The 14,188-nt window shown below is 35.8% G+C and overlaps 1 protein-coding gene across 9 annotated transcripts in view; it reads right to left on the bottom strand.

The window, feature by feature from the left end:
• The window catches only part of nav3 (neuron navigator 3), a 544,841-nt gene that overhangs the window by 22,485 nt on the left and 508,168 nt on the right, over positions 1 to 14,188 (bottom strand). For 6 of the 9 annotated variants that reach the window (XM_039761717.1, XM_039761719.1, XM_039761718.1 and 3 more), the window contains 2 exons: positions 6,860 to 6,946; positions 630 to 783 (listed from right to left, as the gene is read on the bottom strand). In XM_039761717.1, coding sequence (XP_039617651.1) covers positions 630 to 783; positions 6,860 to 6,946 — 241 coding nt within the window. The remainder of the gene's footprint in view (positions 1 to 629; positions 784 to 6,859; positions 6,947 to 14,188) is intronic. The other 3 variants (XM_039761722.1, XM_039761723.1, XM_039761724.1) reach the window with 1 other exon arrangement.

Genomic DNA, 14,188 nt, shown 5'->3' with positions numbered 1-14,188 from the left:
TTTCTTTATGTTTTGTATTCTGAAGGCTTCTCTTCAGTAGATCCATTTAAAAGGGTGCAGTAAATTTTCAAAGTCCATCAAGTTTATTCAAATGTCAAACAGTGGCGAGTTTAATGAGTATAGGCATTGAGTCAAACACATTTGTCTTTGGTTTTTCAAGTGCACTGAAATAGTTGTTTGCACAGTGGCCAGAAGCTATTTTATTATGTAAGATAAATCCATTACTAGACTTATTGTTCTCAGTCTTGGCAAGGTCATGTTATGATTTGAATTGTCTGAAAACTCACTGAAGCCAAGGAGCACTGCAACACAACAAGTATTGCAGTAAGAACTGAGCTGTGAGCGTGATTGAATACTTTTAGCATGTCAAAATGTTTCTCAAAAAGCATTGTCACATGCTGTGATACCCCACATTTAGAATATTTTTTTTAACATACTGCTGTTGGACTATAGGGGTGTTTGGAAACTAGTCCTGTTCAATGCTGCTAAACGTGAGATATTCTAAAAACAAATAAGCCAAGCATTCATATAAAAGCAAAAAAACAAAAACCACACCAACACAAAATACAAAACTAAGTATGTACAGAAATGTAACACACTGGCTTGCATAAAATACAACATATTCAGACCTGCATCCGGTTCATGGCCTCTCTGATTTGGTCAAGATGGTGTGCAGAACTCAATGCTTCCAGACGGATGTCAGTTAGCTTTAGCTCCTTCTCTCGCAGCTCATTTTTTAACTGAAGGATAATTTCAGCTTCTGCCTCTGTGCACTCACATAGACTAGAGAAAAGGAAACTTTAATTAGTTGACAAATTAATAATGATATATGTTTATCTTTATACACTGTAAAAAAATTACATTAAATAAAATGCATTTCTTTTGTATAGTCTTTTTGCTTAGTTCATTAGGAAAACAATTGTGAAAAACAACATTGGTAGAAATACACAGCATTACATAGTCAAAAATATACAAAATAATGAAAAAACCTAAATGTTCATTGTAAATGAAAACAAACCTCGTTAATTAAATCTAATAACATCTTCACAAAATGTCAGTGAATACATTTCACTTTAAAACACCTTTGGGAGTATTTATTCCGCTTGTTGTTATCTGTAGTTTTATGACTGTAATTATCTATTTTACCTTCTATGTTTGTGAGTTGTGAACCACATATTTGGGAAAAACAATGTCCTTTAGAGTCCGCTATGCTAGGGGGTTATCTATCTATTAATTGTGGCAGATTTCCCTAGTAGCCTATGGGCATGCAACTGGCACTGGAGAAAGAAATGGGCATATCTAAATGGAAAATTCACACTGCTGAATTTAGTGAACCATGAAAGGCCAGTGTGTCTGCAAGAAAATAAGGCCTACTAGCCTATTAGGGTGTTCTGAGAAAAGATTCAGCCAGAGTGATACTGTAGTTAATAGAGCTATACTACCTACTGTTAGATGTCAGATGTATTTCCCAGAAAGTTGAGACTCTACCCTTTGAGCAGTTATAGGTATCTGGCCTTTTAAGTACAGGGGATTCAGGGAGACCAGGGTCTTTGAGAGCATGTCATGTTGTCATTTACACATGCCATATGTCAGCCATTTCTTGACTTCAGAGGTGATTGCACGTCTGGTCTGGTAGTAAATCCAAAATGAATTACACATCACTGATATGTGTCATTACCAGGCTGAGTATTTAAGATAAGTATGGGAAATGAGGCCAGTATGATTTTTCATGTACATTCAGGAGAAAAAGTGGGCAAACCACCTCACTTATTAAAAGGGGATAATCCATATGCTTAATTTCAGGGTTTTATTTGTGTTCTATTTATTTGTTATTTTGCAGTACTTTACATAAGTAACCTTTTTCTGCCAAACTGAAGATACCTGTTAAATACAGCCTGTCACACATATACAAATATATCAGTCTCTTTAGAGAAATACAAATAAACCCCATAAATACTACTATACTTTTTATAGTTTAAAATGCTTTTCTATGCCACTCAAAACAAATTCCTTTGGTTATGCAACCATTCTTGCCGCAAAGGGTCAGGTTAGAATAGGATGGTTGTAGCATTCTTTAAATCCAATGTTTTGCAATTTCTGCAATACATGCAGTGTCAGTGCAGACATTCTGAAGAAGCGGAATGACATGTCTGACAGCTTTCATTTTTTATTTTCCCTGATTGACTGCCTCTATCATGAAAGCAAATCAGTATAAACTGACCAGTTATGTGGGACTTAAAAAGGCATAAAATTATGTTATTTGGGAGTAGTCAATTTTAAATAATTATGCAAACACCTCTGTTGGATTGGATTTGCTATGGTGAATAAGAGAATAAACATACTTCCATTGTTTCAATTACTTCAATTCAGGGTCATAGGGATTTATCCAAGTTTCATACCCAGTTATTGTAAGCTTCTTAAATGTCTCCCTGTGCAAATTCATTAGCTTAAGATTCTCTTTGGAACATCAGGGGTCAGCATTCTGGGAGCCAATGTGTCCATAGCTTCCTTATGCTTAATTATTAATGAAGAATTGACTTAGATGAGCCACAACTATTCCCCATAGTTCTGCTATCTCATGCATCATCACTCTTTTAGCTTTTATTACAGTTTGCTCTGTGGCGGCAACATTTTGTTCTAACACCAATGTTGAAGCCTTGCCAGACCCTGAGTCATCTTTGTGAGATGAATTCTGCTGTCCATTTCTTAACTGTAGCATATGAAAGGAACTGGCCCTGGTAAACATTGACTAAGCAAGAACAAATCTCTGAAGGCGTAATGTTCTTCAGTGTTAGAAATTCAATGACAGTATGATATGTGATACTTGCGTTTTTGGCATTCTTGTTGACTTAGTTCTGAAAGGGGAAATATACACTTTAAAATCAGACAAGCTAGGGACTTCTAATTCACACACTTTAGGACATGGGAGCTAATCTTTGGCCATTTACAAAATCAGCGCCATAAAAATACTACCTTCAGTTTCAGACACAAAACATTTTGATGTACACTCCAAGAGCAAATTATAAGGAACATAATACTAATACTGTATATTGTCTCCTTTTGCTCTCAAAATTCTTCAAGGCATTAATTCCACAAGATGCTGGAAACATCCCTTTGAGATTTTGGTCCATGTTGACATGATTCTAACACATAATGTCTGCAGATTTGTCAGTTGCACATTCTTTCTGTGAATTTCCCAGATTTGTCAGTTGCACATTCTTTCTGTGAATTTCCCATTCTACCACATCCCAAAGGTGTTCTATTATATTTAGACTTGGGTACTAGAAAGACCACTGAAGAACACAGAAGTCATTTTCATGTCCATTAAACCGGTTTAAGATTACTTTTCTTTGTGACATGATACACCATCACCACCAGCCTGGGCTGTTGGCACAAGACAAATTGGGTGCTTAGATTCATGCTGTTGCTGCCAAATTCAGACCCTACCATATGTGTGCCTCAGCAGAATTTTAGATTCATCAGAAAAGATGTTTTCCAGTCTTCTACTATCCAGTTTTGGTCAGCCTGTGCTCACTGTAGCCTCAGCTTTCTGTTCTTGGATGGCAGGAGTGGAACCCAATGTGGTCTTCTGCTGTTGCAGCCCATCCACCTTAAAGTTCAACCTGTTGTGTTCTGAGTTGCTCTTTTGCTCACCATAGTTGTACAGAATGTTTATTTGAGTTACTATACCTTTTCTGTCAGGTTCAACCAGTCTGACCATTCTCCTCTGATCTCTCTCATCAACAAGACTTTTCTGTGTAAACTCTAGAGACTGTTGCACGGAAAAATCCCAGTGGATCATCAGCTACAAAAATACTCAGATCAGACCATCTGGCATGGACAATCATGCTACAGTTGAAATCACTGAGATCACATTTTGTCATCAACTAAACATTTTTTCATTACCATTAACTGAAGCTGTTTGACCTGCTGCTGCCAAAGGATTGGATGAAAAGATAAGTGGATGGTTAAACAGGTGTCCCTAATAATTTCTAAAGTGATATGCACTAATTGCATACACACAAATATTTTATATTGTGTGAGTGTATATTATATATACAGGCAGTCCCCGGGTTACGTATGAGATTGGGACTGTAGGTTTTGTTCTTAAGTTGAATTTGTATGTAAGTCAGAACAGGTACATTATTTTAATAAATCTTATTGTTGACCGACTGTAGCCAAGTGCTCTGCCAATGAATGATGGAGTTTCACCTCTCTCTGAACTTTTTATTATTTCTACTTTATTTTCAATGGTGATGGTTTTTCTCTTCTTTACTGTATCACCAGCACTTGCATTAGATTTGTGTTTCAGAGATATTGTTGAAGGGTGAAGACAAAGGTTAAGAAGAGCTCTTCTGCACAGCACTGTACACACTATAACAGTAGGAAGGCACACCTCGTCAGAACATCTGGTGTCCTGACAAGAGACAACTGCCTGCTATGTACATAACAGTACAAGCAGGCTTGCTATTGAGAATGAATGGGGGCGGCGAGGGGTGGTTCACCACCCGCCCACCACACAGTCACCTCCACTTGCATACAGTATGCTGCCTGCAGCGTCTGCCCACAGAGAATGAACAGGGTGCAGCCATAGGCTGGTAGTGAATCACCCACCACTGCCCCATTCATCAACCAGAGCCACTCGAGGGACATTACTCTGCGCAAGCAGCGAAATTACCCCGTCCAGACCGAAGATGATGGAACAGCAATTACTGAGGAGTCTGCGTCGCGTTCCCCAGACAGATGAAGGAGCAGCTGTGGCCCCATTCGTAAGTCGTATGTTAGATGTCCGTAACTTAGGGACTACCTGTATATGTATATATTAACACATATATACAGTAGACACTGACACACACACACACAAATATGTAAAATCAAAGCCACATGTGGCATGGGAATGAAGACAGGGCAGTCAAAAATTGAAAAGGGACCACATTTCTAGCCGGCACGCATCTCTATGTGCCAGTGCGAAAAGATGTTTAGTATGGAAATAAAATCTCCAGATGCATGGGCAGGTAGCCAGGAGAATAATAGGAGGCCCTAAGAAGTTATACAGACTACAAAATGGCATTGTGTTACTGTTTATGAAGGACTAGCTGCCCAGAGTATGACATTGCCACCCATGTGTAGCCAAAAAAGCATTGCAGTTCATCCTGTGCAATGTCTGACCTACTACTGAATAGTCTTTGTGTTAGCAATTAGCAAGCAAGACCGTCACAATTTTGTGGCTTCATACTAAAAACCAAAGACGAAAAGTTTGAGAGATAATATGATCCCTCACTGTTTTTCATAAGAGTTTCAGAAGTGAAATTTCTGAGATGAGTGTGAGTCATTATGAACTAGCATCTCTGAATTTATATAGAATACTTGTGTCCACAGAAGTAATTCAGGTGTTAGCTTAGAATATAAAATCTGTTTGAGTTTAAAGACTGACAGGAGTTCTTCAAGCCTATAGTTTTGAACTGAGTGGACCAAGGCCTCGTTGCTGGGTATGAAAAGTGGCTGAAGTTTTGGGGAATAAGAGGTACATCACCCAGGGGAACAAGAAGAGAAACATGTTTAAAATCAAGTGGGGCTTCTGAATTTTAATACATTTATCATCTGAGTGATCTCACCATTAATCCAATTCTGAGTCTAGACACTAGATAGGAAACAACCCTGAACAGGGAGCCAGTCTATTATATGGCCCACTTACACTGGGTCATTTTGCAATATGCATGGATGCAGAAGAAAAGCTCACAACCACACATGTGAATCCAAGATGATGCATCTATGAGGCAGCAACATTAACACCTGCACCATAAAACCACACATTTCAGTTTTGAAAATTTTAAAATTAAATTGAACAAAGTTTAATGCATAGTTAGTGCAGTTAAAACTGTTTATGAACAAATCATGAATTAGAAGGCTGAACTCTTCTATTTTCTTAATCAAAAATTCTTTGATAAACATAATATTACCTTAAATGTTATTTTATGTTTCCTAACTTTTATCACCTACTATGGGTTTTACTAATGCTTACAATCACATGACAAGATAAAACTTGATAATCATATATACTGGAATCCTATTATTTTAATCCTATAGAATAGCTGTATTCTCGTCCTTTAAAAAATAATATGAAAACTCAATAACATCTATAAAAATACACCCTATGTTAAGTGATGATTCCGTGCAATGTGTTAAGCAAATACTGAACGAGGATTGGTAACGCAGCCTTTTGTTGCTATTGACTAAATGATCATAAAACCAACTTTTAGATAATTTCACAAAGGATTACAACACTACAAATACATTTAATTTCTTTAGGAATAATAAATCTATACTGTTAATACAAACCTGATAACTGTTATAGAATATAGCTTTTGGGTTAGAACAGATAAAATACCTCTGAGTCACTACATTTTTATTTGTTTTGCTAAAGAAACTTTCTTATTGTTGAAAAATAGTTAGAAAATGTAGAAATTTTGAAGCATTCATTGCTACTGTCTCTAGTCATTCTCTTTATAAAATTTTACTTTCTTTTACTTCTTTTAAAGTTTAATACTGAGATAATAGAATAAGGAGGTGAAAGTTTTTCTCTGTTTACCTTTCTCTCTCTTTCTCTTTTTAATTGACATCCAGACAATTCAAAACTTTCTCTTAAGAAATTATCTTCTGTTTAACTAAGATTTATTATATTGCTGTGGCTTTCCACTATATACAAAACTTCATTACAAAATTGTCATTGTTTTAAAATGTAGTGACTCGCTTAGGTATTTTCTTTAAAAAAAAAAAAAAAATCATGGGTGTATTCACAAAATAAAAATTTAAAGCACTCCACACTTGACTGTCCTCAGCATGCAGCATACTGCTTTACCGAGATCTGTGCTTGTAGATCACATTGCCATTTTGCCGTTTCTTTGGCATCCAAATTGGTGAGGATTTGCTAATGCAGTCACACTCACTAAAGACACAGGGAAAATAAAGCACAAGTAATGGATAAACAAAAGAAAAATAATAGCTATAATGTTGAGAATGAAGCACATCAAGTGTAAACTGAATTTTGATACAGCTATAAGTTAAGAAAAAACTTAATGCATACTTAGCCAGAAAGGTAACTTCTATAGAGGAATATTTTGGGCAAAATGAAATAAATAAATTAAAGTACTCTGAAATGTCAGTATAAATAAATAAACATGTCATGAAATGTGAACATAAATAAATGTGTCACAAAACATGTTTTTTATTGCTTACATATTTATTTGATTTTGTCCATAATATTCCTCCAAATGCATCAGGAAAAACAGCTTAAAATAAAATTGTTACTTTCAATCTTTAAAGTTGAGAGGGAGGGCTCAAGCACATACTGTGCTTTGATTGGTGAATCATCATCTTTAGATTGCTCCTGCCTAATTTAATACATCTGTGCAGGACATAGAGGTTAATGAAATAGCACAAGAATTAATTAGAAAAATGTTTACTATTGCCAATAAAATGGATTCTGCCAAAGTTATCATCTATATGAGAGAAAACTGATGATTTATCAGAAGAGATTACAATGTTGACAGCCCGTTTAAACTACGACATCAATGAATCTATTTTTGAAAACATCTAAGAACTGGTGGATCAGACTAGGCTACACGCCAGTTCAGGTGACTAAGTTACCTGCTCTAGACACCCATCCTTTAATATTCAAGCATAGCCAACAGAACACTTTTTATATACGATTTAAAAATATAACAGATTGCAGATCACTATGGTGTATCAGAGAAGACGATCACAAAGTGAATGAACCAGTGTGAGATATGGTTAGCTGCATCTGTATCAGTGTGGACAATTTAACACAGAAAGCCCAAAGCAGCACCAACTAATATTTTGAACTGAATATTTCATCCTTGTTTCATAAGTCTAAAGTCAGGACCATGTTCACAGATACTTTTCAAACAACTTTACAGCTGTGATCATTGGCACAATGTATCACGTTTAATTACTGATGGAATTAATTATTATCTGCAAGACACAAATAAAAATATTAACATATTTACAGTCTCAGTTTCAATTAATAAGGCTATGACTAATGTTAAATATATTTTAAACCTAAAGCTGACAAAGAAGATAAATCAGCTTAACATTACAGCAAAGTTTTGCATTATAAAATGTGGCTGAAGGGATAATATGGTAGGCTAATTAAGCAGTGAAATCACATATTATTGTGTGCCCCAAACAAGTCACTTAACTGATCAAAAAACGAATACTGTAAATGCAAGGACAGTTGTTGTAGTTAAACACATGGTTGAGACATGGATTCACCATTGTATCCAACATGAAGAAGCTAGGAAGGGGAACTATAAAAATGTTCTAGGGAGGTATGTGTATGATACTTACGGGTGAACCAAATGACTATTATTTGTATACTGTGATTATTTTTTCAATTCAGTGACTAAACTAATAAATAAGTTGTAGCATCTACAGAGACATCTGTTACTTTAAATGTTATGGGATGGCATGTGTATTATAGTATATAGATGGAGGAGGTAAACAGCACATGCAACAAGCCATCCCGTGGTTCTGAATTCTTTTAATTGAATAAAGCTGCAGAACATATAACAACCTTGTCGGTCAGCAATAATAATTTTGAATTACTCTGTTAAAAATCAAACAAATTCCAAAAAGCAAACATGAAAAACTTTTATTATTAGAATATCAACATTGAATTCTGTAATAAAGTGCAAAAAAGGAATGCAAACTCTAAATCTTTCCAAATCAAATTCATTTCAGTTCATGAATCAACATTTGATAAAAAGTAGTGCAGGTATTACCGATCAGAGCTGCTTAGCAGTACAACATAAGTGCAAAAACACAAGATCAAAAAACAATGGAGTTTGTTTGAGTCAGATTTCAATAACACACAAACTTGTTTGTTTAGCAGTCCAACAATAGTGCAAAGATCACTTCTACACAACTTATCAAGTATAACTTCAGATTATATAACTTGGGCGAAAAAAAAAAACCTCAATGTAAAGTGAGAGTAAAGTGATGTGTCCTTTATGAAGTTTAGCTCTCAGGAAAAATAAACACTGTAGAATGCAGCAATTTACCAATCCAATCTAACAAAAGTAATTGCAACTTGTGGTATGGTCTTGGCGGCATCTTCATAGAAAACTCCAGAATGCTTCCGATGATAGCTGTTGTGCCGCTATGATACGCCATTTCACAATTGTTCATTTTGACGATACATTTTGATTTAGTTTTAGTCTTAGTCTTCTGACTAAATTGTGTTTTAGTTTTAGTCCCATTTTAGTCATTTATTGTTAGTTTTAGTCTACTTTTAGTCGACAAAAAGTAAACTAATTTTAGTCAAGAAAAAGTAAATTGGTTTTAGTGGATTTAAAGTAAAAGTAAATTAGTCAAACAATCAAACATATCAGATAGATATCTTCAAATATAGTATAAATATGCACAGAATATACTGTACCTCTAAACTATTAGACTAAAATGCACACTAATGATCTAAACCACATGTAGTGATTATTGAACATAATATGAAGAGTAGGTGTAGAAAGGATTTACTCCACAAGCTCTTGAACAGATAATGGCAGCTCTGGTCCATCATTACAGTTTTCTGGCCCTCAACATGCCTTAGTTATGCTGCTATAAGATTTTATCCAAAAAAATGTATATGACATATGCTTTTACTATGTTCTTCACATTTTAGGGGTTATGCTCATAAACATTAGTTTGCCCTCAAAAACCAATGAGTAACACAGATTTAGTGTTTGCATATTCATATTCAGCAGTGAAGCAACACTGTTTTGCTGTATTGTACATGTACATATTGTATTAATTGGGAGATGTGCTTCAAGCACTGAAATCCTAAATACATTTCATATTAGTATTAACAAATGGAACAGCTCATTTTATCATTGATGCTGAGAAGCCAAATAGCCACTTTGTTTGAAATTTGCCTCGATTTTTAATCGCTATGACTGTTATCATCATTGCCACTATGCCTGTATGTGTAAGTGGATGCGTGCATGATGGTTTCACCTGCAACCCTGAACTGTATCCACCAGTTAAAAAATGGATGGATGCACAGATGAACACGTGTAGATGTGCTCATTACAATCAAAGAACGAATGTAAAGCTCCCATTCATTTATTGGGACTGTGTAGGACACTGTATTAAAATCTCTCTGTCATTTCATCTGCTGTAGTAAATGTGTCACACAATAAGATAAACAGTTAAAACTCACATCTGAGGCTGAGCACATCTGATTGTGCTTTCAATCATAAATCGTAAAGGGATACAACTGGAAGTAATAAAGTCCTGTGTGTCTGAGTGGGCTTTTTCATTTTTTTCATTAATAAGCATGTTTTCTCCCAATTGCCTGCTGAAATTCTTGAACACACAGCATTGCCAGACATGAGTTCTGCTGTTTTTCTTTTCAATGTGTTGATGTGGTGCTGTTTCATCAACACTGTGCAGCCTTTTTCATAGTATGTCTTTACTCACATTTTTCTCAAATATTATTGTGCCATCTTAAGTTATTTGTATATTTGAGGTTACGCAAGAGGGTAGTACCAATCTAAATATCAATGTGACATCCATACTAGCAGCCCACATAAAATAAACTGACGCACTTGATGTATTAGTATTAGTAGGGTGAACCCGAGCCAGAGGTAACGCTATTGGTGTCGAGCAAGTCGTCACCTAGATAACATTACATTCCTTGGTTAATCTCTTGAAAGATGGTAAAAATGTGATGCACTGACGTATGTTGCACCAACCAAAGAATTTAAATAATCAACTACTCTGATTATGTTGACACGTCATAACAGCACTAATGACCCTTGCAGTAACATCAAAAGTCAGTAAGTAACAAACCTTTACTAAAAATACCCTTTTTGAACAATGAAGAAGACTGGCTTAAAAGAGGTGTAAAAGAAGCCATCACCAGCCATTTCAGACTAGAACAACCATCCCTAAATAGAAAGGGGAGGTCTTTATCATCTACATTCAATGTTATCCTAACTCAACAGTTCACATAATTAAATAATCCAATTAATACCTGATTCTATGGGCTCTTGACACCATGGTGGTTGGATTATTGTTAATGATTAGATTACACATAATGATTTAAATGCTGGGGAATTTTATTTACCACTCAGTTGAAGTGAAGAAGCAGCTAGGATGAATAGCAAATTTCTTCAAGAATGCACAGCAGACTTAGCTGATTTTGACTTACTACCAATAGATAGGAAATATCCGGTTCGTTTGGGGTTAAGTTTTGTATTTTTACCAATCCTCCATGGGTGATTCTGAGTAAACACCTGAGCAATGTCTGTGCTGTTGGTTTATGAAGAGAGGGTTACCAACATCTGACACTTTATGAACCCTGGGCCGCTTAGATGCACATAGACACCAGTGCTCAGTAGATGGATTATTCTAGGATGAAATGGAAATATGCCCAGAATGGGCATAGCCACCTCCCTGTCAAAAAGTCAACGAGTATGGAAATGCAAGGATCTGAGAGAATTAACGGCATATTGGTGGGAGGAAGACAGTCCAGATTGATGATAGAGAAAAGGAAGGTGAGAAGAGGGGTGCTGTTGTGATAGTATTTGGGAGGGTTAATTGGCAAGTCAACCCACCAATAAACACAGGTTTGTACATTTTGACCACCTTCATCACTCTTCATAATAATATCTAAGTAGCATTATGTAATTAACAACAGAAACTATGAAAGTAAATAAACATTAGCAGTGACACTCATTTTTAAAAAACAACTAATTTTCCATTTCATTCCAGCCTAGTTATATTGTGTCTAAACCATGACAGTGACTAAAACTTAGTGACAGAAATTTCTTTGATTCTAGAGTACTCACTAAAACTATATTGTGTCTTGTGATTGACTCAACAGTTCTGAGAGTAACAAGAGTAACATTTAAATTGTGTGAAATATTTTTCTAAATGTAACAGCTGAAAATAATATATCGATGGTTCAATCTACAGCATGAGGAATAATCTAATGTGGGAATGATCTAAATTCTATAATCAAATGCAGGTTATCCTTTACATAAAAAGAAATCACATTTGAGTTTTTAATCTTATGTAATATAAATATGTATGATAAATAAACAGTAAAGGGCTGTTAATATTGTTTAAAAAAGTAGATGAAAACAGCTTTTAATTTTTGCAATCATACGTTTTTCCTTGACTGTTAAATACTTTTTATAGAACTCAAGTAAAAACTGAAATAAAGGCAGAGCATTAAAAGTATTTGGGGACATTTCGTTTGGAGCATTTAAAACTCACAGGCATCTGTTTCGACAATCTCTGGTCTTTCATCACCATTTTGTTGCAGCTAATTCTTATACCACTGGGAGACTCTGCAAGCACAGTCAATGAACCAGGTAATGCTCACAACATCAGGAGGCTTTGGGCAAAGCTCTGATATCTAATCACTCTCCTTGTATATTAAATCCCAACCCTGCTGCAGATGGCCAAAGTAAAGAATGGTACATACACAGTCTTTATTCATGCTATACTTGTACTAAAGCTTTACTTTAACACATATCTATTTTAAAAGTTGTTTCTTAAGAATAAATGTTCAGTGCCACTAGAGCTAAGCATTTAGATGTTATGTTGAATGAAATAGAATGTGCTGTGAATATACGCACATACACAAACAGATACATAGTACAGTGACTACTTTTTTAAGTATAACCAGTAATTAATGCAAATACAGTAACCTGCTCCTTCAAACAACCATTCATATAGCAGCATATATAGGATCCAGATACTGTATAGTGACGTATTAGTTAATGTTTAACCAAACATCAGAAAGGTCAAGAGCTCAGCCTAGAGAGCATTTTACAGTCACTGTTCAGGTAAAAAGCAGGGAAATCAGAAAAGGGTGGCACAGTTGCCGACTTGCTTTCCCTCTTTAACCTTGGAATGGAGGTAGGCATCCTGGCGGAGCTCTGATTCTGAAAGTCACGCTACTATACTAACCAGATGTCACCAAAATTAAACAGGGCATCCATCTTGGACCACATCCCTTTAACTGCCTTTTTCTGTATATTTTTTACATCACGTTAGCTATTGGTACCAGATGTGGTAGTTCCGGTATCTCAGAAACTGATGATCTCCTGGTATTTTCACACACTGCAATACAGAGATTTTACAGCTCACAGTGTGGTAAACTTACAAAAAAACAGTCATAATCTTAACAAAACTCTACTCATATTAAAATAATCTTGATTTACAGCAAGGGAAGGTCCTATCTGAATAATACCATATAAACATCATTGCTGACCATGGGCATTCCTTTATTATCCTTTTTCAACTGGATAATTCCAGCACGATAATGTACAAAGTAACAGAACATACATTAGGCTAGTTTCAATGTGCATGACAAGAGACTTCAGTTTACAACATTGGCCTGAACAATTCCCAGATTAGCTATGTGATGAAGTGGAAACAAGAAGTTTGAAGCACTAATGTACGGATAAAAAATGTACAGGAACTGGATGATGAAATAGCATGGACCAAAATCAATAAGAAATGTTTCCAGTGCCTTGCTCAACCAAGTTTCTATCCATCCATCCACCCTCTTCCGCTTATCCGGGGTCGGGTCGCGGGGGTAACAGCTTAAGCAGAGAGGCCCAGACTTCCCTCTCCCCAGCCACTTCTTCCAGCTCTTCCGGGAGAATCCCAAGGCGTTCCCAGGCCAGCCGGGAGACATAGTCCCTCCAGCGTGTCCTGGGTCTTCCCCGGGGCCTCCTTCCGGTTGGACGTGCCCGGAACACTTCACCAGGGAGGTGTCCAGGAGGCATCCTGATTTTCTTTCATCTGATTTTCATCCGAGTTTCTATCCAGAACAATATAGGAAGTCAGTACTTAAGTAAAAAGGCAAATTCCCAGTGAGGTCCTGTTTATCAGGTCTTATATACAAAATGATAATCAAGACTACTTACTTGTCTTGTAATGTGTGCCTAATGTCACAAATTAGGATAAGTAATAAACATTTCAGTTAATTTTATATTTCAAACTTCAAATCATATTATGGCATGTGCAATTTTATTATAATCCATTATATTATATTTATGTGGTGTTTCCATGCATCCAACATAATGTACCCTAGAAAATCAATTCATAACATGTAAAATCCGATCAGCACAATTTCAGTATCATTTTTGGTAAT

This window comes from Polypterus senegalus, chromosome 8 (genome assembly GCF_016835505.1).
Source record: "Polypterus senegalus isolate Bchr_013 chromosome 8, ASM1683550v1, whole genome shotgun sequence".
Classification (NCBI taxonomy): Eukaryota; Metazoa; Chordata; class Cladistia; order Polypteriformes; family Polypteridae; genus Polypterus; species Polypterus senegalus.
This window is presented reverse-complemented; position numbering and strand designations above follow the sequence as displayed.